The sequence below is a fragment of the Polypterus senegalus genome, chromosome 11 (assembly GCF_016835505.1).
Source record: "Polypterus senegalus isolate Bchr_013 chromosome 11, ASM1683550v1, whole genome shotgun sequence".
Lineage (NCBI taxonomy): Eukaryota > Metazoa > Chordata > Cladistia > Polypteriformes > Polypteridae > Polypterus > Polypterus senegalus.
In genome coordinates, this window is record NC_053164.1 from 29730982 (window position 1) to 29758096 (window position 27115).

Genomic DNA, 27115 nt, shown 5'->3' on the forward strand with positions numbered 1-27115 from the left:
CAAGAAAGAAGACTATTAAAAGCAGGCCAAAGGTTAGGATGCCAGATATATACCCATGCAGCTTTGAAAACCAAAACTAATATGGCTCTTACAGCGTCTTCTTTAAGAGTGATACTATGGAGATGGGGCTCTGTCCTCCTCTCTGTCAGGTCAAAGCCTGACAACACAATCCCTGATCAGCTGCTCATTGCATCACTGCCGCAAGAAGGGGCGGAGTCTTGTCAGAGCCTTGTGGGCGGAGTTAACCATCATCCTCTGGCAGCCTTTCAATGCTATGGGGAAAGAGAAGATATTATTAGCATTAGCATCCCCTCTCTCCCTGGGGTGGTACTGCTTATGTCACCAGAGCCAGGAAAGTGGTCCCCAGGTGCACAAGTAAAACTACAGACTGATTGAGCCCATTACGTTTAGCTCTTTTACGCATCGTAGATAAATGGATGTCGTTCTGGTTTGTGGCCTTGGGTTTCTTTTGTCAGGGTGCACATGTAATATTTGTGGTCAAGAAGTCCTCGTTTTCTGCATCTAACCATAATGCTTCTCTCCAAAGTGGCACATACCACCATTCATCCATTTACTGTATCTATTTAGTCTATTAGAAGAAGTCTGGATGTAAAAGAACAGCTTCCATATTTCCAGGGTGTGAACCTTTTTGAAATGAGGCCCCAAGGGTCACTCTGGCTTAGTAGTGAGGAACAAACCAGCAGCCTTGGGGTTTACAGTCTTGTGACTTACCATACATATGTCCTACATTTAACTCCTATAGCGTCATTCAATTTGTGAAGACCACTTAATGAAACACAAAGTATAGTGTCAAAGGGTCCTGTTTTGGTCAGTCAAAACCATTATCTAGACTTGCATATTTCAGGTTTATGGTTTCAAAACAGGTCAGGAAACCACCCTGGATTGGACATCCCAGGGCACACCAACACACAATCCCATGGACCTTTCCCATATAAATAATTAGTTCAAACTAAGCTGTTTAACTGCAGCTTGATAATGTCATTTTTTTACAATAATAATCTGCAAATTTACATTTATATTTATTTGCTTAGTAGACATTTTTATTCAAAGCGATCAACATTTTCGAGTAACATCAGTCTGGTGGACTGTTTGGGAACTTGTGTTACAGGACAAGGGAACAAAATTACCTCAGAACAAAATGCAAGCGAGTTACACTTCCTAGGTCACAAAACCCAACAGCTCATATCAGTTAGACAGAAATTCACCGAACGAGAGAGTCTTCAAATGCTTCTTAAACACATTGAGGGAGTCAAAATTTCAAACAGAGGTGGGCAGCTCATGTCACCAGCCAGGAGTTACACATCAAAGGGGTCTGGACTGAGATTTGAAACCACAAATAGTTGGCTTCACCAGACATTTACATTTGTTTATTTGGCCAAAGCCTTTATCCAAAGCGACTTACCACTTTTAAGGTACAATTGGTTACATTTCTTTTTTATCCCCCAATTGGAGCACAGGGCCACACAGTTTCAGGATTTGAACCCACAACCTCAGGGTTTGTAGTCCAAAGCCTTAACCGCTGCACCACACTGTCATTCATCAGCAGAACCGAGTCGCTGAGAAGGAGCACAGGTCCTCACAGGTGTCTCCATATTTGTATGTAAGTGCTGATCCATTGACTACTCAGTAAGCAAGCATGAGTGATTTGAACTGAGTGTGTGCCACTACAGGTAGCCAATGTAGAGATCTGAAAAGAGGAGTGACATGTTTTCATCAGCCAATTGAACACTAGATGTGGTGCTGCATTTTCAGTCCTCTTCAGTGGCTTGGTGGCACATGCCAGTTCTCCTGCCAGTAGTGATGAGACCAAAGCCTGGACCAGAAGCTGTGCTGCAAACTCAGGCAGATATACTGTAGTCTGATCTTGTGGATATTGTATAGAGTGAATCTGCAAGATGGAGAGACCTGAGCAACATGACCAGTGAAGGACAACTAGTCATCGATGACCACCCGCTTGCACTCTGACTTGGCAGGTTTTAGCGATAATGAACCGAGTTGAACAGAGATGGAGTACTGAATAGATAGATAGGCGAGCTGGGATAGCAAGAAGGTCCATCCTTGCCAGGTTCAGCTGGAGATGGTGTTTCTTCAGAGACTACAGAGATTCTAGGTAATACCGTGTGGTCCAACAGCTACATATCATCAACATAGTACTGATGACATTCGTTCTGTCAAATCAGTCCCATATATACTTACATATTTGCTTTCCTCTTCTATTCATTTCCAGAGAAGTCGTGTTTTTTGTACTTTTATGATTTACTTACCTAACACAACAGGAGATGCTGTATGAGCTGCCTGCTCTGCATGTTCTTCCCCTGCTATTGTATTGGGGATCTGAGCAGCTGACAGAGGAGTAAAGGAGGAAAACACAGAAAACATACAAGTTGGCGTAACTGCCCTCAAAGTAAAATTGAAACGGCAAATTTTCTTAGTTGGCAGAACGTTTCTCTGTTTTAAGACAGACTAGTGGGCTCTTCCCCCTGCTCACTTCACTCGCCAACCCCCGGGTTTGGTTAACCAATATACAATTTAAAGAGATTGTTATTTTCATTTCATTCATTTTTTATTTCTTGATATTTGCCTGTAATATAGCTGTAGTGAATGAGTTATTCCCAACCCGGGACTGCTTGTGCAGTGCTGCGTGATCTGCATGTTGCGCTGCACGCCGTTCATTTAAAAGCCTGTACAGCTGCTGTCCTTTTGTCTCACTTCTTTGTCTTGTGGGACGTTAAAGTGTCTCCGAGAAATTTTTGTAATTAGGGCGTGACTTGCAAGTAGTCTCACGGGACTTCCAAGTGTCTTCAGTGCATGTGTACCACACCGACATTTTTTAATTCTTTACGACGTTCTACTTTGTCATCTACGCTTTATCCTTTATTTCTGACGTGGTTAAATGTCTTTCTCGCTGGACATATAACGCTGCTTGCATTGTGAAGGGGGGCTGAACACACGCTAAGGAGTTGCGGTTGGATCAGCTGCTGTCTTTGCTACTGCTGCTGCTGCTGAGCTGCATATTCTGTTTGTCGTGCATCAGTCATTTAAAAGCCTGTACAGCAGCTGTCCTTTTGTCTCACTGCCTTGTCTCACGTGACGTTAAAGTGTCTTCCGAGAAGATCACACCTCATCTCCTTCATCTCCCTCCCAAGATGTTTTTTTTTATAATAGAGAGATGAGTTCTCAAATTCACCAAACATTCGAAACTTTACAGTTTACAGGGAGGCTGAGTTGTTTCATGTGGACAGACAGACAGATAGAAAAACAGGCCTCTCACATCATATGTGAATACATTTATAAATGGTGTCATGCAATCTCCATATTTTGAGTGATTAAGATTTGTTTTGTTTAGTCCATTAAGACCAAGTACCTTCTCAATTTTCCCATCAAGGTGATGTTGACTTTACACCGTTTGGAATTTAAGAGAGTTCACCCAGTTGGGCCAGCTGATCTCGCAACACCTCCATTTATTTCTTTTTCACCCTGGAATAAGACTAAGCTGCCCACTCGTAAAACTAAGCTGGGTGTATTCAAGTCCAATAAATCATGTACTCCTCATTCTAAACACTATCACTAAATACGTAGTAATAAATATTCCAAAACACCACAATGTGAATATCTGTTTATTTCCAGTTGTAAGTTTTGCCCCTCTGGCCAGAGATCCGTTAAGGTCATGGTCCATCTTGTTTGTCATAAAAAGGCAACTGAAGGAGGCTGGTGTCAGGAAAGGCATCAATTTCAGCTGCAATACACCAAGATTTGGGGGATGAGTAGCAAACCCGACCTGAACTTAGACAATGGCTGTGACCATGTTGAATAGAGAAGAAAGAGCGAGCTCTTTTGTGCTACACACTATTGAGTTTTCCAAAAAGCAATTTTAAATTGCATTCTAAATGCTAAGTCATTAACATCGCTAATATTTATTTTAAGTAGTCCCCTTCACTTTATACACTATCTGGAAGTGCTTTAGAAAGTAATGATGGATATTTCAGAGTATAGCACTGAATGGGAGCAGCACAATGATGTTATAAGCGAGTCTAAAGTAAACCAGTGTAAGTAATCAAGAGTGTCTTGTGACGGACTGTTGTCTCCATTGGGTGGGTTTCTTCCATGTGCACTGTTCTGACAGAACGGGTTTCACCTCTCCTTAACAATATTGTGAGTGAAATGTGTTTAAAGAGTGATGAGATTAATGGAGGAATGCACTGTAGGAGCTTAAAAGCAGATAAGAACAGTAAAGTCCGTTGTTTCTGTAAAATCTATCACAAGATGCATTAGACAGCACCCAGTAGGAGATACAAATGATGTCAGAATTTATAGGGTCCTTTACTGTAAATGTAAGGTAAGGTGCTTTATTTATGCTGATTACTGAACCCAGAAATAAGAGTTTAAAGCAAAACAATACAATTACGATGTATTTTTGTATAGCCCAAAATTACACAAGGAGTGCCGCAATGGGCTTGAACAAGCCCTGCCTTATGACAACCCCCCAGCCTTGACTTTCTAAGAAGATAAGGAACCCCCCTCCCCAAAAAAAAACCAAAACCTTTTGATGGGAACCTTGGGAAAGGCATTTCAAAGAGAGACCCCCTTCTAGGTATGTTGGGCATGCAGTGGGTGTCAAAAATGGGGGTAAGAACAATACAATACACAGAATAGGGCACAAGTAATCCTTAATACAGTATAATAGAAATGCAATAGAAATATTACAAGCTCAGAGCAAAATGCAACAGTAGATGATAAAACTCAGCAGGATTCAGATTTGTTCATGCTCCTGGGGACCTTGGCCACCATTTCACAGCTGAGTCATCACTGGGCCAGCCAATCAGATGAAATGACCCCTCTGCCTGATGATTCCTGTGATCCTCCGTCATAGATGACTTTACCTTAGGCAGGCAAAACAACTTGGCAGTAGGGCAGCGGCACCAAGTGCCACATTTGAGTACCGACAAGAGAAACAGAATAGGTGAGGGTTAGTAACAAATTAATAATGTAATAGCAGATAAGTGGGTTAAATGTAATATTTAATATAAGCTCACTGAATAAATTCTTGGGACCACTACTCTAATACTGGGTAGGGCCTTTTTTTCTTGTCAAAACTGCTTTAGCTCTTCATGGCTTGGATTCCACAAGATGTTGGACACGTTCCTTTTAGATTCTGGTCCAGGTTGACATGATGGCATCACACAATTTCTGCAGTTTTTTCAGCAGCACATTCATGCTGTGAATTTCCCAACCCTCCACATCCCAAAAGTGTTCTATTAGATTCAGACCTGGTGACTGGTAAAGCAACTGAAGAACACTGAACTCATCGTCATGTTCATGAAGCCACTTTGAGAGAACTTCTGCTTTGTGACATGATGCATTATCATGCTGGACGTAGCCATTGTAGCCATGCTGCAGGCTATGTTGTCTAGTTTAAATAGTGTTAGCCAACAATTTGGACTGACAATAAGCGCAGCAAAGACAGAGGTGGGGCGGAATGGTGGTGCAGTGGTAGCGCTGCTGCCCCGCAGTTAGGAGACCCAGGTTCACTTCCCGGGTCCTCCCTGCGTGGAGTTTGCATGTTCTGCCCGTGTCTGCGTGGGTTTCCTCCGGGCACTCCGGTTTCCTCCCCCAGTCCAAAGACATGCAGGTTAGGTGGATGGGCGATTCTAAATTGGCCCTAGTGTGTGCTTGGGGTGTTTGTGTGTGTCCTGCGGTGGGGTGGCACCCTGCCCGGGATTGGTTCCTGCCTTGTGCCCTGTGTTGGCTGGGATTGGCTCCAGCAGACCCCTGTGACCCTGTGTTCGGATTCAGCAGGTTGGAAAATGGATGGATGGATGAAGACAGAGGTGCGTCATTAGCAGATAATGAATGTAGATCTACAGTAGAGTGTGTCCAGTTGAATCAGGTAGACAAGTTTGTTTATCTGGGAGGAGTCATCACAAGTGGTGGGGAGTGCAAAGATGATATAGATTGACATGTAGGACTGGCATCAGGTACTGCTCGAGTTCTAAATCACATGTGTGTATGTTAGCCAGCACTCTGTTTATGAAACTCTTCTTCTGTCCGTTTTTCTCTACAATGCAGAAACATGGACATTAAAATAAGAAGACAAGAGACATTTATGCGTTTATGAAATGGCAATATTTAGACAAATCCTAGGCATATCTAGAAGAGGCCGTTCACGGAATGAAAGCATCAGGTGCTCGTTTGGGATCCATTTTGATGTAATATTTAAGATCCAGAAGTGAAGGATGACATTCTTTGAACACATAGTCAATATGACCACAGACAGGATTCCTCATATTCTGCAATATGGTCATATTTCATGGCAAAGGACCTTCAGGAAGACCAAAGAAACACTGGCTGGATCACATCACAGAAGACTGTAAAGTAATGGATTTGTCTATAGTGGAAAGTGAACGACTGCTACTGGATAGGCAACAATGGAGAATCGCCATGGATAAGCTATTGGAGCATGAACTTGCATCGCCGTAGACAAAAAAAGGAACAGTAGCCATTAGAAGACAGTAAATTGTGGCCATGAAGGAATGCACATGGTCAGCAACAATAATCATAACACACTGTGGCATTCAAGCAATGATTGGTACTATCGAGCACAGAGTGTACCCAGATAACATTCCTCAAGCCATTACAGCAGCACCAGCCTGGACAGTTGGCATGAGGCAGGAGGGTGAGTGGATTCATTCTGTTAGCGCCAAATTCTGAGCCCACCATCTGCACGCCTTCATCAAACCAGGTTACTCTTTCAAGTCTTCAACTGTCTAGTTTTGGTGGGGCTGTGCTCACTGCAGCCTCAGCTTTCTGTTCTTGGCTGACCGAGATTGAATCTGATGTGGTCTTCTTCTGTTGTAGCCCATCTTCCTCATGACCATTCTGGCCATTCTCCTTTGACCTCTCTCATCAGCAAGGTGTTTCTTGTTTACAGAACTGGCAGTCACGTTTAACACTAGAATTACCAGAGCCTATGAAAAAACTCGTAGATCTGTCCCACCTTAAAACACTTCTCACCTCTCCGTCAGTGTCTTTTGTCCTTTAAATGTGTTGATAAGCAGCAAACAGGAAGCAGCATACATTTGATTCCAGTCTGTAACAGCCGGTGTAATGATACTTGTAAAGGTTTGCTTTGTTTTTTTTTTTTTTTATTCAGCTTTATTCCCTCAGCCGTGTTCATGATCCCAACTCTGCACTCTACTTGTAACTGTAGGAAGTAAGTAAATAAATAAATAAATAAAGGTAAATAGGTAAATAACATTTGATCTGGCTCCTACATACAAAGCCAGATCGAATGTTATTTAGCTTTATTTATTTACTTACTTTCTACAGCGTAAAGTCACAAGTAGAGTGCAAGGCTTCCCATGTACATATACAAAGTACAGCGATGGCAAAAGTGCATTTTTGATCCGATGTAGAATCGTCGTCATGATCTGAGTTGACCTCTGTTATAGCGCATCTATGTGAATACAACAGTGTAAAATGTGGGTTTGAATTTTGGGATTGTGAACGAGGCTGAGAGAATAAAACTCAATAAAAAAAAAACAAAGGTAACTTTAACAAGTATCATAAATTACACCGGCTGTTACAGACTGGAATCAAATGTATGTTTTTATTCTAAAATAGTAAGAATAAAAGCAGCTCACTTCCCAAAACGGACTCATCCGGGATCAAACACGTGAAGCTTTGATTACCAGTCAACAGTTAATACCGTTGTGCCACCAAAGCTGTCGTAGCAAATGCGTGTCAATGTCGCATCCTAACGTGGGTTCTTTTCTGCAATTATATTTTTGAATAAAAGCGCATTTGTTCTATTATATATGTACCTTTTGTGAAAGAGTTTCTTTGATATTTGGAACTCAGGCTTCACACATTATACACTTCATGTCTACATTTTGTCAATTATTACTAAAACATGAAAAACGTTTCTGTTTTAATGATGTGTAGACACGGAACATACATGAAAGGCAAGTGTTCCAAATAACTAAATAGTATTTACAAAAGGTGTGATTTTGCTTGACTTCTCACTCTATACAACTCCAAGCAACTGACACGCAGGTAAACAGACTTGAGCTGAGAAAACTGTGCGGGGTGGGGGGATGTGATAGCAGGCTGCTTGCTGTTTGCTGCTTATCAACACATTTAAAGGACAAAAGACACTGACGGAGAGGTGAGAAGTGTTTTAAGGTGGGACAGATCTACAAGTTTTTTCGTAGGCTCTAGTAATTCTAGTGTTAATTTCCTTTATGTCTTTACAATATCAAACAATGCACTAAACAGCCACAAACTGATCGCAGTCCCTTCTTCTCTTTATTCTTTCTCAATTCTTCTGCCACCTCTGCTCCTCTCCTTGCAAGCTCCGTCCACTTCCTCCCGACTCCAGCTCATCTAATGGAGTGAGGCAGCCCCTTTCACAATGCCCCAGATGTGCTCCGTGATGATATTCCGGTAGCACTTCCTAGTGTGGCAGAAGTGCTGCAGGGGCACTCGGAAGCACTCCGGTGTACTAAGTTCCTGTTCCGGCAGCACATTCCTGGAAGGCTCTGTAATCATCCGGGCAACTCTGGCGGTGGCCAGAGACCCCAACAGGGCTGAGCTTTTAAGCTCTGATCCCATAGCCCCGATGCAGACCAGGGCGGCTGCCCTCTTGTGGATGGGGGGAGGTATTATCTCTCTCCCAGTCCTTCCAGGCGTCCGGGCTGAGCAGGATCCCTAGCCATCCACCACACCGGATGTTTGTTCTTCGAATCATTCTCATTAACTCTAGAGACTCACACTAACAGTCCTGCCACGATCCAAATCACTGAGATCACATTCTTTCCCAATTCTGGCATTGATATGAACATTAACTGAAGCCACTGGCCTGTAATAAGGTTCTCCCAGAATGCATATGGCATCTTTTAGCATAAAAACTATCACAGATTGCTTAGGAAAGCTTTTTTTAATATTACAAATCAACAACCTACTAGCAGATCAAAGTGGAAATTACCGTATACAGAGCATAATTTGTGTGTGGGGATAGAAGATCGGAAGTGAAATTCTTGTTGTTACTGTAAGTAATTCCTGTATTTGTGACACTTGTGCTTGTCTTGTCTGGACTATCTGTTTTAAAGCTAGCATCATTAAAGCTGACGGTACACTGAATGAGGTCTGAAGCAGATACAAGGAAAGGACCAGACAAGGCAAGTGCAAGTGTCAAGTACAAAGGAGTTACTTACAGTAACAACAACAACTTCACTTTCCAATCTCCACTCCGCAAACACACACACACACACACACACACATACACAGACTGAAAAGGTAAGCAGCACTCCGACACAGGAAACAGCAGTCACACTGTGGCACGAGGCGTTCTCAGCTGCTCTCTCTTTATGTCTGCTGCCGTTAAGCTCCCCCTGGGAGGAGTGCATCTGGGCATTCACGTTTGAAGTCTACAGATTTTTAGGTAACATCTTTTAAATGTTCGTTTTTCATCTTTTATGTTTTATGCTAATTGGCTTATCGACTGGTGCATGCCAACATGCTGATGTCCATCGACACGTGGTGCATGGTAGGGGCTCTCTTTGGCATGTAAAGCAGCTGTGGAGTGTGGGGTGTTGTCTCACAATGGCTGATGGCTTCTTGGTGCTGACGTAAGCTGCCAGGGTTCTAACAGTAGCCCAGCATTTGTTAATAATATGGAAAGCTGAGCTTAACACTGTGAGCAGAGGGCACTCACCTGGGATGTATGGTAATTTGTAATTGTGTCAAGACCCCTGCAATAAAACAGAGGGCAAGTTTTCAAACTGCTTTGTGCTGGTGTTCAGTATAGAAAGATGCCATGTAACCTAAAGAATGTTTGCATTGACTGACGTCCTAATATTGATAAATACTGTCATCCTAATACTGGCTCCCTTGCAACCCCTGGTCAGAAGAGCACTAGACCCTCTGAAGTTTGTCTATCAAGACCACCTGGAGCAGATGATGCTGTCATTTTTCTGCTAAATAGAGCCTACTCCATCTGGAGGGACTGGGTTGCAGGGTGAAGGTCTTGTTTTTTGACTTTACTAGTGCGTTCAGCACCATATAACCCAAACTGATGGCGTCTGGGGAACTCCGGTCAATGTGGATGGATGCTACTACTGTGTTATAGATAATGGAATATTTAATTGTTAAGACAGAGTACTCTGTGCAGTTTTTGTCTCCAGGCTACAAAAAGGACATAGCAGCGCTAGAAAATGCCCAGAGAAGAGCGACTAGGCTGATTCCAGGGCTACAGGAGTTGAATTATGAGGAAGGATTAAAAGAGTTGAGCCTTTACAGTTTAAGCAAAAGAAGATTAAGAGGTGACATGATTGAAGTGTTTAAAATTATGAAGGGAATTAGTACAGTGGATCAGAACTGTGTATTTTAAAATGAGCTCATCAAGAACACGGGGACACAGTTGGAAACTTGTTAAGGGTAAATTTCGCACAAACATTAAGAAATTTTTCTTCACACAAAGAACGATAGACGCTTGGAATAAGCTACTAAGTAGTGTGGTAGACAGTAAGACGTTAGGGACTTTCAAAACTCGACTTGATGTTTTTTTTGGAAGAAATAAGTGGATAGGACTGGCGAGCTTTGTTGGGCTGAATGGCCTGTTCTCATCTAGAGTGTCCTAATTTTCTAACTGTGTATCTGACATGGTCAGAAGTAGTGCAGGGGTTCCACAGGATCTGTACCGGCTCCCTTCCTGTTTACCCCGTACACCTCAGACTCTAGATACAATACTGAATAAGGTTATCTGCAGAAATTGTCCGATGACACAGTTATAATTGGGTGTATACTGGAAATGGTGGGAAGGAGAATAAATACAAGACACTAGTGGAGGACTTTGTTAAATGGTGGAAACTGAGTCACCTGCAGCTCAACATCAGTTAGACAAAGAAGATAATTGTAGACTTCAGGAGAGACAAGCTTACTCTGCCCCCAGTTCTCACTGATGATGAAAATGTGGAGATGCTGGGGATATACAAGAACCTCAGGGTGCATCTGAATGACAGGCTTGAGTGGAGTACCAACACAGAAGTCATCCATATACACGAAGGGTCAGAATTACTTAGGAGGCTGAGGTTGTTTGGTGTATGCAGGTCACTCTACTAGTCTGTTGTGGCCAGTGTCACTTTCTATGCGGTAGTGTGCTGAGGAAATGGCATTAGTGCAGGTGATGCCAGCAGACTAAATATGCTGATTAAAATGGCTGGTTCAGTCCTGGGAGTCACTGAAGGAAGTGGTGGAAAAAAGGACACTCAGTGTACTGCTTACTATCCTGGACGATGACTCTCATCTACTGTATGAAGTCTTAGCTGAGCAGAGAGCACATTCAGTTACAAACTGAGATGGTTATGTTGCTCCAAGGAGCACTATGTGAGGTTATTTCTACACTCAGACATCAGGATCTGTAATGTGTCACTCCTCCGCCGAGGTGGTCTTGTTCCCTTTGTGCTGAATAGTACTGAGGGGGTCTAACAGACATCTTGGCAGACAATAATGCTATGCGCAATATATTCTGGCAATGTCAACAACAACAACAACAACATTTATTTATATAGCACATTTTCATACAAATAATGTAGCTCAAAGTGGTTTACATGATGAAGAAAAAGACAAATAAAAGACAAAGTAAGAAATGACAGACAATCCTGTACTGTGAAACTGTACAGTGACTATCTACTTACCTGCCTGCCTGCCTGCCTGCCTGTCTGTCTGTCTGGTGTGAGTAAATATATGTGTGTGACTGAGTGGTGTCTGTTTCAAGGAAATCTCCTTTTCTGTGGCCATTGCTGCTGAGAACAGCTCAGAATTTTAGGACTTTCCCTGTGTTTGAACATGCATATAATTTATCTTATAATTACACTTTGCCACCTTGCTTGACTGAATTATATTGTTAGGTGCTTTGTCAGACTGTATAGGTTAAAGTTCTGCCTTTGGATTGCAAATCAATCGCTGTCTACCTAGTCAACAAGCTAATAATAAAAGCAGGCTAAGTTACCGGTCACACACTTAACCCACTGGAAGTCCAAAACTGATGGCCATTAAAAGCAACGCTACACATCCTCTCCCTGACACTAAAATTTAGGATTTTTATTCAACAAAACACTCTACTGGGGCTCCTCCATACCAGTGGCAATGTGTCTTCATTTTGTCTCTCCGTGACCGCTCTCTTTTCTTGTCATTTTATAATTTGTGTGTTTTGTTTATTATATTTCTATATTTCTTGATTTTCTGTAAAAGCTAAATTTCCATTTTGGAGAAACAGAGAATTATCTATCTATCTATCTATCTATCTATCTATCTATCTATCTATCTATCTATCTATCTATCTATCTATCTATCTATCTATCTATCTATCTAAAGCCATATCAGTGTGTTGTTGTCGTAATTCAGTTATAAGTGCATAATCTGAAATGCAAGTCAACACTAAGATCCATCTAAGTTGCACCCTTCTATTGTCCTAAACAGGCCAAATGCCCAGTGTATGTTGGATCACCATCTCTTTGGCAGGGAGTGTTAGTTTCCCAATATAGAGGCCACCTTCCAGTTCCTATGGACAAACTGGAACTGAGTGTGTCAATAGTCCTATTTGGACAGGTTTAGTTTTGCAAGAGGTGATGGGATAAAGTCATTATTACCGGAGGACCTCTGTAATTTTAGTCTGGTCCAAATTACTCATATCAGTAACTTTTCAAAGACTGCGCCTTTACATCTCTGTTAAGATTAAGACTATTTCAATTCCACCCTGGGGGGGAATAGCTGATAAACGTTAACACTACACAAGATTATAGACTGTTATACCTGCCTCACACTCTCCAATTTGCATTTTTTAACTTGTACTGCACTTTTATTGCTCTTTGATTAATTTTGTTTTTATCAGTATGCTGCTGCTGGAGTATGTGAATTTCCCCTTGGGGATTAAGAAATCTATCTATCTATCTATCTATCTATCTATCTATCTATCTATCTATCTATCTATCTATCTATCTATCTATCTATCTATCTATCTGTCTGTCTTAAAAAATAGTCCCAATGTAAATCAATATGTCTGTAAAACTGTGAGTTGAGTGATTCAGACGGGACTATAATCAAGGGTCCTCCAATGATGATTACTATACCCAGTACCAGAAGTGGGGAAAAAAAAAACTGCCAATATTCCTTGTTGTGCTTGTTGAGTAACAGGGGGATTCGAGTATCCCCTTGGAGGTACAGAGGTACGCTGATATACGCAATTTATATTGGGATGTGGGGGTCCCTTGGAATTACTGTTATAAAGGTGGTCTGAATTGACAGTGCACAATGTTACGCATACTCATTAGATGAGAATGGAGAAATGGCTGTACAGAGTAATGGAACATATTGGCCCAGTTGACTTTAGCCCACCTCCTGATGTAAAACTAATAGTGCTAATGACAATATATTTAGGAAGCCCATTTCCCTGTTTTGCCTGTGCCCATGTCTGAGTTGGCATGTTTATGATTTGAACAACAGCTTTTGAGTGCCATATGACCAGAGACTGCACCATTAGAATATCTTGCCAGTGCTGTTCTATGTGTCAGACTCTTGGTGGCCGGTGTCATTAGGTAAACCTTCTTTACCGACATTGAATGTTCATGATTCCATGAACTGGTTCTTGAGGCCATGTTGGTAACGAGGTGGCACTAGAGTGGATGAATGTGATTGTGCTATCAAAAAAGTGACGCATGACCGTTTGCGACCATGATAACGTACCTGTAATTGGAGACCTAAAGACAAATAAAAAAAAGTTACAAATTAATAGAAAAATGCCAAGGATTGAGGAGGATGGTAGGTTTGATTGATCCATCATATAACTGATGTCTGCAGTGCGCTTAGCTTATGAGTTTAGGGATCAAGCTTATTGCCTTTACTTACACATGTATACTGAAGCTGTGCCCATCACTTTCTCATTTCCAGAACATCCCACTGATGCCTGCCTGCTGCATGACACATGAAATTCTGACTTTTTACTTTTCAAAAGTCTCAGTCAATACTGTTTGTGTGTGAGTGGCGCCCCCTTTCAGGACTACTTTGCTAAGGTCTAAGGTGGGCCTTCTTAACACTCATACTGAGTAGAGATTCTCACCTTATCTCTTCTACTCCAGATAAACTTCAACAGTTTCACTTGATCTTTATCCCCTGCCCTCTGGATGACCCATCCTAATTTGTACTTTACAGTTTTTTGATGTTGTTATTATTGTATGCGGTGATTGTGATTGCTTGAAAGGTGCTATGCAATCTTTCTCAAATCCCACCCTCTCAACTTTAGCGCTTGCCGGAAGGTGCAGACTCAATTTCACTTCTCTCAGGTCGTTGAATTTTGTCTAAATATGGAGTTCTTGTCAATTTGTTTTCTTTTTTTCGTGGTTTAATCAAAAGACGGCAGCATGGGTTTGTTGTACTTTTTATAGCAGGAAACAGAAGAGGAAGCAGGTTCTCCATTGTGTGCACACCCTCCTCTGCGGTGTTCTGCTCCGTTGCTCCACCAGCACCTAATAAAAGAGCCGACTTGTGGCATAATAACCTTTAAGCCAACTTATTCAGTTCATGGTTATTAGGGGCAGCACACATCCTGGCAGCATCAGGCGCAAGACAGGAATCGGCACACATCCACAGGCCACTTTAGAATCACATTTTTTGACTTGTGTATGTGGGGGCAAAGCTAATGGACCAGGAAGAAACCCATACAGACACGGGAAGAAGGTCAGCACTGACAATGACTGAGCTTTGAACTCATGGATCCATGAGGCAGTCACTGTGATACTAGGCTGTCTGAGATAGCAGATGACCACCCAAAGTTCAGAGTCTGCTCCTTGAGCACAACAGGAGATAAAACAAGCTGATCAGAATGTAAATTCACACCCAGCTTTGCATCACCATATTCTCTTCAATGCAGTGTGTATTATTATTATTATTTTAAGAGAGCTTATGAAGTTGGCTGACTGACTACAAGGTGTGCAAAGCATTTATGGTCTGTGACATTGGCAGGCATGTGATGGTGACTTGTTAAATTTGCATTTACACCTTTATTTGAGGAGACTTACAACATTTATTATGATACAGTTGGTTACATTTCTTTTGGATTTGCAATTGGAGCACAGCAGGCAGATGAAGTGACTTGCTCGAGGTCACACAGTGCCAGTAGCGGAATTTGAACTTGCAACCTCAGGGTTTGAAGTCCAAAGCCCTAACAACTACACCACACCAGTAAATCCATTGCTTCTACTAGCCGTGACATCATGAGAACTCTCTGTGCCTCTTGGTGACCCTTTCAGGGATGGGATGCGATGATGTGCTGATCACCTTGCCACAAAGGAGCAATCTGTTAAAAAATAAAATGTGTGGCCAGGCACCTGAAAGAGAAACCAAGAAAAAATCAAACAAAAACAAAGGACACACACACACACATGCAGGGGAGATACAATACTAAAGACTAATACGAGACAACTACAGATAATAAAAATGTGTGGACAGGCTCAAAAGAAATTGATATAAACACACTTTAAGTTTCCAGGAGGAAGGACAAGCATCCCAGGGAGAATGGAGGAGAATTTTTTTTCCCATAATGGAACGATGGCCTGATTACGAACACTGCCCAGCCGAGATGCCTTATAATTGTCATCCTAGCTGGAACATTTTTAAGGACTGATGAGAGCTGGAAGGCAAGAGCGGTTCATCCTCACCAATCGTCCCTGCTCCATAGGGACTGGGCTGCATGCGAATTAGAGAACAGAAGTGCAGCCCCATAGGGGTCCTTGGGTGACAATAGTGGACTCTGCTGGGGGAAGATCTCTCTGGTTTCCAGATGACCTGGAACCATCATGTGCCACCGGAAGTACTAGCAGGTACAGCTTAAAAGGAGCCCACTGCCAAATCTCAGGGAAGCCTTGATAATGAAAGGTGGAAAGAGACTCATCTATCAGGGCCATGTGTTCCTCCAGTACAACAGGTGGCAGCAGCGACTGTGCCTCTATGGTGGGTCTTTCATATACAAACCTGCAGGGTAGTTCTGATGGGCAGCCCTTCTGGGTTTTATGGGATCCACCAGAGAGAGTTGTGAGGAAAAGGTTTCCTCATTTTAGGGAGGTTTTGCCTGACCTGGAAGTGCTTCCTGGATGCAGTGTGGTAGCAGTGGAAGTACTCCCAGGTCTAGCTTACCATACCTTGGGAAGAGGAGGAGAGAAAGGGAGAAAAATGCATTTAATTAGCTGTAGTGATTGTTTAACGTGGACAGACAGACAGACAGACATGACTACTGCAATAGGTGCTTTTCCTATTTTATCCTAGCACACCTAGTAAAAATGGTTCATGAGAGGAATATGTGTTAGGCACTCTAGGCTAATTAAGGCCTCATAAAGAAATGAAATTTACACAACCCTGAATAAGAAAAAAGATATAAAGAAAAAAATTAATGGAATGCACTTTAAGCAGACACTGACATGTTAGAAAAAGCATTCAATATGAAATATACAAATAATATTAAAGGAAATCTGTACAAATGGGAATGCTTGTTTTCTGGTAAAATAACAAGTGAAATGCATACAAGGCAGATATTAAAGGCTTGTCAGAGACAAATCATCACAAATACATATGGCTGGCTGTGTGTCATCAAAAAGGTGATATCCACTCACTGAACAAACGATTAGGAACACCTGTCCTCCAACTTATCCACGTAATTATCTAATCAGCCAATCATGCAGGTGCATAAAATCGGGAAGATACAGGTCAAGGGCTTCAGTTGATTTTCACATGAAACACCAGAATGGGGAAAAGATGTGATGTCAGCGATTTGGATCATAGCATGATTGTTGGTGCCACACAGGCAGGTTGGAATATTTCTGTAATTGTTGATCTTCTGGTTTTTTCACATAACACTGTATAGACTTTACTGAAAATGATAAGAAAACAAAACATCCAGTGAGGACATCTATGGATAGATGCATCTTGTTGACGAGAGAGGTTAGGAGAGAATGGCCAGACTGGTTTGAGATGAAAGGCTGTGGTAACTAAGATAACCACACTGTACTGCTATGATAAACAGAAAAGCATCTTCTCAGAAAGCACAACACATTGAACTTTGAGGTGGATGGACTACAACAACAGAAGACCAGATCAGGTTCCACTCCTCTAAACCAAGAACAGAAAGCTTAGGTTACAGTGGGCGCAGGCCCGCCAGAAATGGATAGTTGAAGACTGGAAAAAACATTGCCTGGTTTGATGAATCTCAATTTCTGCTGAGACACACAGATAGTAGGGTCAAAATTTGCTAACAATATCCATGCACCCTTGTGTTAACAGACCTGGTTGATGGTGGTGGTGTAATGATATGGGAAATGATTTCTTTGCACACTTTGGACCCATTAATATCAATCATCCCCATAGCTAATTTAACTATTGTTGTTGTCCATGTGCATCCCTTCATGGTCACAATTTACTCATCTTCCAGTGGCTACTTCCAGCATGATTGTGCACCATGTCATAATGCAAACATCATCTCAGACTGGTTTCATGAACATGACAAAGAGTTCACGGTTCTTCAGTGGCCTTCCCAGTCACCAGATCTGAATCCAGCAGAATGCCTTTGGGATGTGGCGGAATGTGTAGCTGACAGATCTGCCTGAAACGATCATGTCAACAATGGACCAGAATCTCCAAGGAATGTCTACAGCATCTTGTTGAATCTATCTTATCTATCTATCTATCTATCTATCTATCTATCTATCTATCTATCTATCTATCTATCTATCTATCTATCTATCTATCTATCTATCTATCTATCTATCATATAGTGCATTTCCTATCTTATATCCTAGGTGGAAATTGAACCCAGGTCCATAAGGCTCTGAAGCAGTAACACTAACTAGTGTACCAGCTAGCCACCCTTAGAAGGACTGAGCCACCCATTCATCAGTGGACTTGCATCTTGTTTCAGGGTGGTTTCTGCCTTGTGCTGCCAAGAAAGGATTTTTTAGTCCAATAATCTGGCATTGGTCACAATGGATGGACTGATGGATGAGGAAGGTGATGGGAATTTGAGTATTTAGACTTTAAATTTTAGATTACATGAGTCTGACAATATTGTGGCATGATACTCTAAATTGTCAGACTCGTTTAATCCATTTCATGGGGCTTTGACAGGGTCGGGGCCTACCCTGGCAGCATTGAGCCCAAAGCAAGGACACACTCAAAACAAGGGACCAGTCTATCAAAGGGCACACTGCCACACACACCCACATCGACCACTGCATAGTCACTAAAATTTTTAGTCACTACTCACTGAAAGTCTTAATTTTCCCTTCGGATCAATCAACGATCTAACAATCTATTTATCTATTATATAATGCCTTTCCTAACTATTATATAGTGCCTTTAATTTTTCCCTCTCCATTATGTAGTGCCTTAGATAGATCTATCTATCTATCTATCTATCTATCTATCTATCTATCTATCTATCTATCTATCTATCTATCTATCTATTATATAGTGCCTTTCCTATCTATCTATCTATCTATCTATCTATCTATCTATCTATCTATCTATCTATCTATCTACTACTGAAAAGACAATAAGGTCTGAGACAACTACTGTAAAAGTAAAATTTGTGAGAAGGAAGTTGTTTAAAGATGAGGGTTCACTCAAAGATAATGTAAATAGAAAGTGGTAGATGTTAGAGTGGACTGAGGACATGCAGTTGCAGTCATTCATGATTAAGAATTTACTCACTGAGTGTACAGTATGTGTCATTAAGGTTAGTTAAGTCATTCTTGTGCCCAGTGAGAGAGAGCTTTAATTATTATGGTCTGTCTCAATTTTTTTATATCCATTTTAGGGCAGAGATATGTGGTTGGGAAATGTGCTACTTTTTTGTTGTTGTTATTTTCCACATGACAAAGTCACAAAACATTTTGCAGTCTTTATTTATCTAATGAGAGAAAAAGAGACTGTACAAATTTAATGTCCATCAGTCTAAAGACTAAGGTAAACACGTTTTGCTGAGTTGATTTTGTCCGTCTCCACACTTGCTCTTCCACGATTCTGCGAAATTCAACTGTGTTCATCCTGTAGTAGTCCAGGCTGAATCTATTAGGGTTGAATGTGTAATGGGGCTTGTTTTTGTCAGAAGCCTTTGTCTCCATTTTTGAGTTGCTATGGCAGCACAAAGGAAAACTCAATTTTGTTTATGTAGAAAGAGCAAAGGCTGGCCCTGCCACCCCCTCCCATCGAAGTCCCCGACTTGTGACTCCTGATGCACATCGGCTGCTCTCTGCTGGCGTTCAGTACGTTACACTGGGATTGGTGAGGCGCAGAAGGCCAACCCCATGAGTGAGTCCGGGTAGAGGTGTGGGGAGGAGCGTGGGGTGTCGCCAATTACATAGAGAAGTTGTTGTAAATTTAAAAAATGTGTTCTGGCAAAGGAACTGGTGAGTGATGAACTTCTAGCTGTGTCATACACATTGGGCTTGGAATGATTTAAGGACTGTTGATAAAAACAATTCCTGCTGTTTCACTCTTCTTCAGACACAGTCAGTCATACTTTATTTAAATGTTTGATCTATCTGTATTTACTATAGTGCATTAGTTTTTAAAAGTGCACTGTAATCATTTTCATTTGATATACCTGCTTTAATGAGGAAATATACCCTAATGCATTTTACATGTAAAACAGTTGATTTCTTCTAATGCAATATACAGTGACTTTAAGGTGAAAACCATCTCAGACTACTTTACATTTACATTAATTAACCAATGCCAGTTAATGAAGCAGTCCCCCAAGATTGGCAACTGGAGTATTGGTCCCCATTTTTAAGAAGGGAACTAGAGGGTGTGCTCCAACTGTAGGGGATCACACTACTCAGCCTCCCTGCCGTGGTTTAGAAAAGAGGGCATGTCTGTATGTCAAACCTCAGATTCAAGAGGGTCAGTGCAGATTTCATCCTGGTTGTAGAGCACTGGACCAGCTCTTTACCTTTTTCTGGAGGTTTCAAGGGAGTGTGCCCAACCAGTCTAAATGTGTTTTATGAACTTGTGAAAGGCATACAGCCGTGTCCCTCAGGGGATATGAGGGACCAGGCCTACTGTTACAGGCTATTCAGTCCCTGTACAACCAGAGTGAGAGCTTGGTTAGAAGTGTTCACAGTGGGAGTGGGAATTCGCCTTGGCTGGCATTTGACACCTGTTCATAATTTTATGAATTTCTACGTTTAGCCAGGGAGTGGAGGGGGTCCAGTTTAGTGACCTAAGGACTACATTTCTGCAGTTTGCAAATGATGTGGTCGTACCGGCTTCATCCGGTTGTGCAGAGGGGTGACTTGCGTCTGAATGTGAAGTGGTCAGAATTAGGATTCATCGAGAAAAGGGTGGGGAGGAGGTGCTATCTCCAGCAGAGGAGTTTACGTATGTTGAGGTCTTGGTTATGAGTGAGGGAAGAAGGAATTGATGGAGAGAAGTCAGATGTGATGAAGAGGGAACTGTGCGATTTACTGTTCAATCTAGGTTCCTACCCTCAATTATGGCCACAGGCTTTGGGTATAGATCAAAAGAGGTAGATCGCTGATACAAGCAACAAAAATGAGCTTCATTGTGTCTTGGCTCATGACCTCAGGATAAGATAAGGAGAGAAGACATTCGGGAAGAGCTCAAAGTAGAGATGCTGCTCATCAACAACAAAAGAAGCCAACGGAGGTGGTTGGGGCACCTGATTAGGAGGCCTCCTGAATGCCTCCCCATGGGGGTGTTTCAACATGTCCAACCGGGATGAGACTTTGGGTAAGAGTTAGGACATGCTGGAAAGATTACACCTTGGCAAACCCCTGGAGGAACTGAAGGAGACAGAGGGGATAAGAGATGTCTTTGCTTAGACTGCTGCCCCTGTCAACCTGAACTCGAATAAGTGATAGAAAATAGATTTAGTGTTGAATCTTGCATGGAGAAAGAATTCCAAAGCAGTTTATATATAAACCTCAGTGACTTTAAACATGGCACTGTCATATGATGCCACTTTTCTCACAAGTCAGTACATTAAATTTCTGCTCTGCTTGATATCCCCCTCCCCATCAACTGCTAGAGTTGGAAGAGTTCAGGAGCAACAACATCTTAGCCATACAAACTCAAAGAGCATGGCCACCGAGCGCTGAAAGGTGCGGCATGAAAAATCACCTATGACGTGTGGCATCACTCATAACAGAGTTCCAAACTGCCTCTGGAAGCAACGTTGACACAAGGACTGTGCGACAGGAGCTTCATGAAATGGGTTGTCATGGTTGAGCAGCTGCACACAAGCCCAAGATCTCTATTTGTAATGCCAAGCATTGCCTGAAGTGGCATAAAGCACACCGCCATTGGTCTGTGGAGCAGTGGAAACGTGTTGTCTGGAGTGATGAATCACGCTTCACGTTATCTGGCAGTCTGACAGGAGAACATGGTCTTCTGGACTACATAGAGCCTTCTGTAACGTTTAGTGGAGAAGGGCTAATGGTCTGGAGTTGTTTTTCAGGGTTTGGGTTAGGCCCCTTGGTTCAAGTGAGGTGATCTGTTAACACTACAGCATACAAAGGCATTTTACATAATTGTGCACTTCCAACTTTGTGACAACAGTTTGGGGATGGCCCTTTTTGCGTTCCATCATGACTGCGCACAAAATCAGGTCCATAATGACGTTTAGGAACTGAAATGGCCTGCGTAGACCTACTGAACACCTTTAGGATGAACTGGAACACTGATTATCAGCCAGATCTTCTCGTACCTGACCACGAAAATGGTCTTTTGGCTTGATGAACACAATCAACTCCAAAATCTTGTGGAAAACCTTCATAGTAGAGCCTTAAAGGGTGGTGGGCTTAGGGTGGATGAGGGTTTGTGACTTCCTATAAATACCCATGGTTTTAAAATGGGAGGCCCAACAAGCTCATATAAGTGTGACGGCTGGGATATCTACAAACATTTGACCATAGAGTGTAGATGTTTAAGTGTTCAGCTCATTGTGGGTTCCTACCTTGCTTCTTGCTTTGCTTGGTTCAGCTCTCTGCCATTTTTGAGTTGGATTTTCTGGGTTCCAATACAAGTGTATCACTTTACTGCTCTTAAACTAAATCTTGAATACAACTGTCCCAGGCTGCCCAAGAAGAGCTTTTTAGTCCTTGTGTTATTTAGCACCTTTCACCGAGGCCACGGCTGCAAGTTTCTTTACTGTAAGCAGTGTGAGATGAACAAGGTGCAGTAAAAGACAAGATAATTTAAATACAGCATAAATCAGCAGGAAATATTGAAACCCTGCAAAGAGCCTGCAGATATCCTGCGCTTTAAACCGTAAGTTTGTTTATGCTGCTTTTCACAGCTAACATGGTCACAAACTGCAGCAGAGGAGTAATACAAATACAACACAAATCAGAGGAAAGGCTGGCAAAGCTCCTGCTACTCATACAAAGCAAGTCTATATTTTATACAGTGCTTTTCAAAGCTACCAGTAGTGTGTAATGCTTTAGTAAGCTACACAAGACAATTCAAATTCACAATACCATAAATCAAATGAAACTGCTGTGAGCATGGGAGCAGCATCCAAATATCCTGTTGCTTTAGCAAAATGAAACTTTATTTTATGTAACATCATTTTGTAGAGAATGTTGTTATGGGGCACTCTGTAAGTACAGGGCCAGAATTCACTTTTTATTTTTGTATAAATGGGAATTTCATAGAATCAGATGAAGGGTCAAAGGAGAACTGGCAGCCTGAAAGCTTTGGACCTCAAACCCCCTGGACGCTGTGTGTGACCCATCAGCCAGTTACTTCACCTGCCTGCACTCCAATGAGACAAAAAAGATTTGTAGCTAGTTATCTCTGTCAAAAATATTTTAAGGTGCCATGGATGAAAGCATCAGCTAAATAATAATAATAATAATATAATAATAATAATAATAATAATATATTAATAATTTCACTTGCACTCCCTGTTTAAACAGAACAAACAGAATATTTGAGTTGTATGATTGTAGGACTGGAACAATGAAGTCCATCATGACAGAAATACAAGGCACATCTAAAATGCAAGAAAGGAAAAAAGTATGTTTCAGGTGAAAGTTATGATCAATTGAGCTCCATGGACAGACCTTAAGAGAAAACATTGTGGGTATAATTGATATGTGAGACGCCCACAACAAATTCACAAACATGAGGTACTCTTTTTAATAATTACACGGTGGGAGGTGGCTGCCTTGCTTTCACACACTAAACTGGACCATCTTTTCCTGACATTTCATCATTTCTACACTCTGCTCCTCCTTCACAAGGGGAACTGCTTTATCTGCCTTCTACTTCTTATTTTGTCTATTATTACTCTTTCTTAATTATGTCAGAAGTTCATCTTTAGCCAATGGGACTGCCAAGTAACTTGTCTTGTGGTATCTTAACATGATGGATGGATGGATGGATGGATAGATAGATAGATAGATCGCAACCAGGAGTCGATACCAAATGAGCTCCCATGCAAGAGCTGACAGTGTGAAACCAGAAGAGAAAAGTCTCATATTATGGACAACATCCTTTTAGTTGTGCCAATGTGCCAATTATAAGGGGCTACCAGACTGGTACCCCAAAAATTCTTGCTGCTTCGCTCTGGTTCCCTACAGCCAGTCACAACACTTTGATTCAGGATTCTGAAAGGAGGTGGGCAGCTTGTTCCTCAAGTTACACATGTAAAGAGTCTGGATTGAGATTTGATGTCACGCAGAGATGGCATTACCAGATATCACTCATGAAATGAAACAAAAAAAAAGACACAATCCATCCATTATGGGGATATATCAGCTAACCAGCATTGTATTAAGCACTTTTCTCAGTGCATGACACTTAATACTCATGAGTGTTGTGCCTCTAGCACAGCGCTGTCAGGGAAGGCGTCAGCCATCCATGATCAAGAACTGTATTAGGAGGGCTTGAGAATGTTAAGGTAAACGATATTTAAATGTTTTTTCTGCAAATGTGAGCAATAGCAGGTTAAGGGGACTCACTCAATGTCAGTCCATGAGGTGGTGGTGTAGATTGAACTGGCAGTGTTCAATCAGCTACACTGCCTTTATGCATACATAAACTGAAGTAAAAGACAACATGACAGACAGACAGATAGATAGATATCTCTGCTTTATAATTCACTGACTGTAAGTTCTCAGTGATAGGTTTATCAGAGAGAGGATGTGCAATGAAAAAGACCTGTGTGTCAATGGAGCAGTCCACTCTGTTCATGCTCAACCACAGCCACTAGATGGCGCATACATGCACTTCTACATTTTATAAGTGCTTGCTTGCACCTCACTTCTCACTATGAAAGACCTGTGTGTATTAAACACCACTATGCAACAATGGCATCATGCTAATGACACAGATGAAGAGACACATTGTCGAACAGAAGCAGACACCACTGCTCAACAACGTGCAAGTGAAACACCTCAGCAATGGAGGGCAAGGCTTGAAGTTTTTCACTAAAAATATTGTCTATCTGGACTCATATGCCAGCGATACAGCTAAGATATGGCATTGTCAGTGTCTTCTTACTAAAGCCAGTGAGGCATTAAGCACAAGGTGGGTCCACAACCTCTGCACTGGGTCATTCTTTAGTTAGCTGACACCTCTCCAAGTTCAGGTGCTACTATACCAGGCCTGTCCTTTTTTTCTGTAACATGATGGCTGTGGAAGTTTCTGGAGGACTACTATGTAAGGAATGACATGTGCCAAATAGCAAGTCCCACTCCACCCTTTTGGCAACCATTGATAAGCATGCTGACCACAAACAAAATAGGTGTTGTTGGGAGCAACAGTTGTATCTGTTAGGTACACCTGTCAGGAATCATTATATCTTGGTGGAGTCCATAGCCAGTTAGGTCTCCATTTTTCATTTTCCCTTAGAACCTTAATCTTGACACCAACTATATCATACATACCTGGAATGGCTGAACATTCTTGTGAAACAGGTACAATTTTCATGTGTTTGTAAGCGTTGTTCTGCCACAAAGTAAGATGGTTTGGTTTGCTGCAGGGTTTCCTTCTCCACTTTTGGAAAATACATCTCTATATGGTTCACGGTTTATGAGTTTAATTTCCCCAAACCTAAACCTAACCCTTACTATCTTACAACTTTCAGTTTCATTCTCATCTCCCTTGATAAAAGATCAAGTGTCTGTGTGTCTGTCCAGTTGTCATGCCTCTGTTATATGCCATAGTATGGGATTTATAAAAATGTTTGTCATGCGCCATCTGTTGAAATGAAAATGCAGTGCTCTTAATTGTGATACATGTATTACAGAGTACAATCTAAAAGATGGTACACTGCAAATGTCAATGCTGAATACACTGAATTCTATGTTGCTTAGATTTCAACCCATCGTAGGTGGGTAACGCAGCTAGTTTATTAAGACAATAGGTTCTCTATTATTTCTGCCAGGGACTGCTTCCCAAACCCAGGCTTTCCACTTTGTGCTTCATTTTGTTTAATTCACATCTGACCTTGCTGGAGTCCTGGGAGCCTTTGTAAAATATTGCTGAAGTGAAGCAGAGATTGAGAAGAAGAATCTGGGATTAAGATTTTTTTCCCAACAGTTATTACTTGATTCCCCACCTCTAGCTCACTGTTTGACCCTGAGTCAGTCACTGAACCAGCCTGTACGGCAACTGTTAAAAAGAAAAGTGAAGCTACTACAGCTCCCGGTGCAAAAGAGCCACCTAATGGTGCAGAGGCACAAAAATTGTCCATCGTAGTAACTTCTTATTTTTATGCTTATATTCTTGGTCTGAGTGATGTGACTGACACCCACTGACCCCAAATACTCTTTCTTGTTTATTATATTTCATTTATGTACTTAATTATTTTTTTTTCTTTTTCTTTTTGTTGCAGCTCCCTCCCGGCCTTCATCCATTTCCTCTCTGAGCAGCATCTTCAGCAGGATGGCCTCTTCGGCGGAGCCAAGCTCAGCTGGCAGCTGCTCTTCCGTCAACACAGTGTGCTCCGACAGTGACCGCGCGGCCAGCCTCAGCTCCTCTGCCTCTTCAGCGTCTCTGCAGGACAGTCACAGCTCTTTTGGTAGTGGGGGATCTTTGGGGGGATCCCTCCCTTATGGCAGCTCTCTGTCCTACCCACCTCCACATCGCAATGGTAGCGACATCAGCCTAGACCTGACTCCAGTCTGTCAGTTTGATGACCGAGGAGGAACGGAGCTCTTGGTCACTCACAGTCATCAGAACTTGCCGTGGGTATGGCCAAGCAGTGAAGCTGCACGAGGGAAGCTGTCACGTGTCGACAGGGTGGTGCTAGAGATTGTGGAGACAGAGCGAGCCTACGTGCGAGATTTGAAAAGTGTTGTGGAGGTAAGAAACGGCATGTTTGTGGGCAATTCCACCAAACTGTGGACCTTGCTTATTTAGAAATTCCTGAGGAATCTTTTAAGTTTTATAAATCCTAGTAAGAGGCGTTAAATGTAATTAAGAACACAATATAAGAAATAGGCATTGTGTGGTACCAAGGCGTGAGAAGTGTACACAAAGAAGATAGGACAAGGGTGGCCCTGATCAGCTTCCCAGTGTGCCTTAGAGGGCATTCAAGAGAAAAGTCACTTCTACTCTCGGTTCAATGAGTGACAACACTGGCAAAGGTTATCCTCAGTGAACAAGGCTTGGCCATGTATTATCATTGGCGTAGTTGGTAAGATTACAAGAGTGTTTGTTACTATGTTAATAGTAAGTACTCCAAAATAGTTGTAGTGCCACACAGAGTATTCAGACTCCTTCACTCTGTACTCACTTTGTTAATGTTTCAGCGTTATGGTAAAATCTTTTAAATTCTTTTTTTTTTCCTTATCAAGCGACAATCAGTTTCCCAGAATGACAACATGAAAGCAAGATTTTAGAAATGTTTGCAAAAGTGAGAATCCCATTTACACAACTCTTCAGGCCCCTTACTCAGTGCTTAGCTGAAGCACCTACATCGGTGTGATGGCAGCTTGGAGTTATCTTGGGTCTGATATGAAAAGCTTCACACACTTGGATTTGGGGATTTTCTTCCATTCTTCTTTGCAGATCTTCTCAA

General features: G+C 41.9%; 1 protein-coding gene across 3 annotated transcripts in view; it reads left to right on the forward strand.

The window, feature by feature from the left end:
* Nucleotides 1-27115, forward strand: part of plekhg2 (pleckstrin homology domain containing, family G (with RhoGef domain) member 2) — a 221969-nt gene that overhangs the window by 73338 nt on the left and 121516 nt on the right. For 2 of the 3 annotated variants that reach the window (XM_039768267.1, XM_039768268.1), the window contains exon 3: nt 25928-26397. In XM_039768267.1, the coding sequence (XP_039624201.1) occupies nt 25928-26397 (470 nt within the window). Of the gene's footprint in view, nt 1-9368; nt 9461-25927; nt 26398-27115 lie in introns of those variants that run through there. The other variant, XM_039768269.1, reaches the window with a different exon arrangement.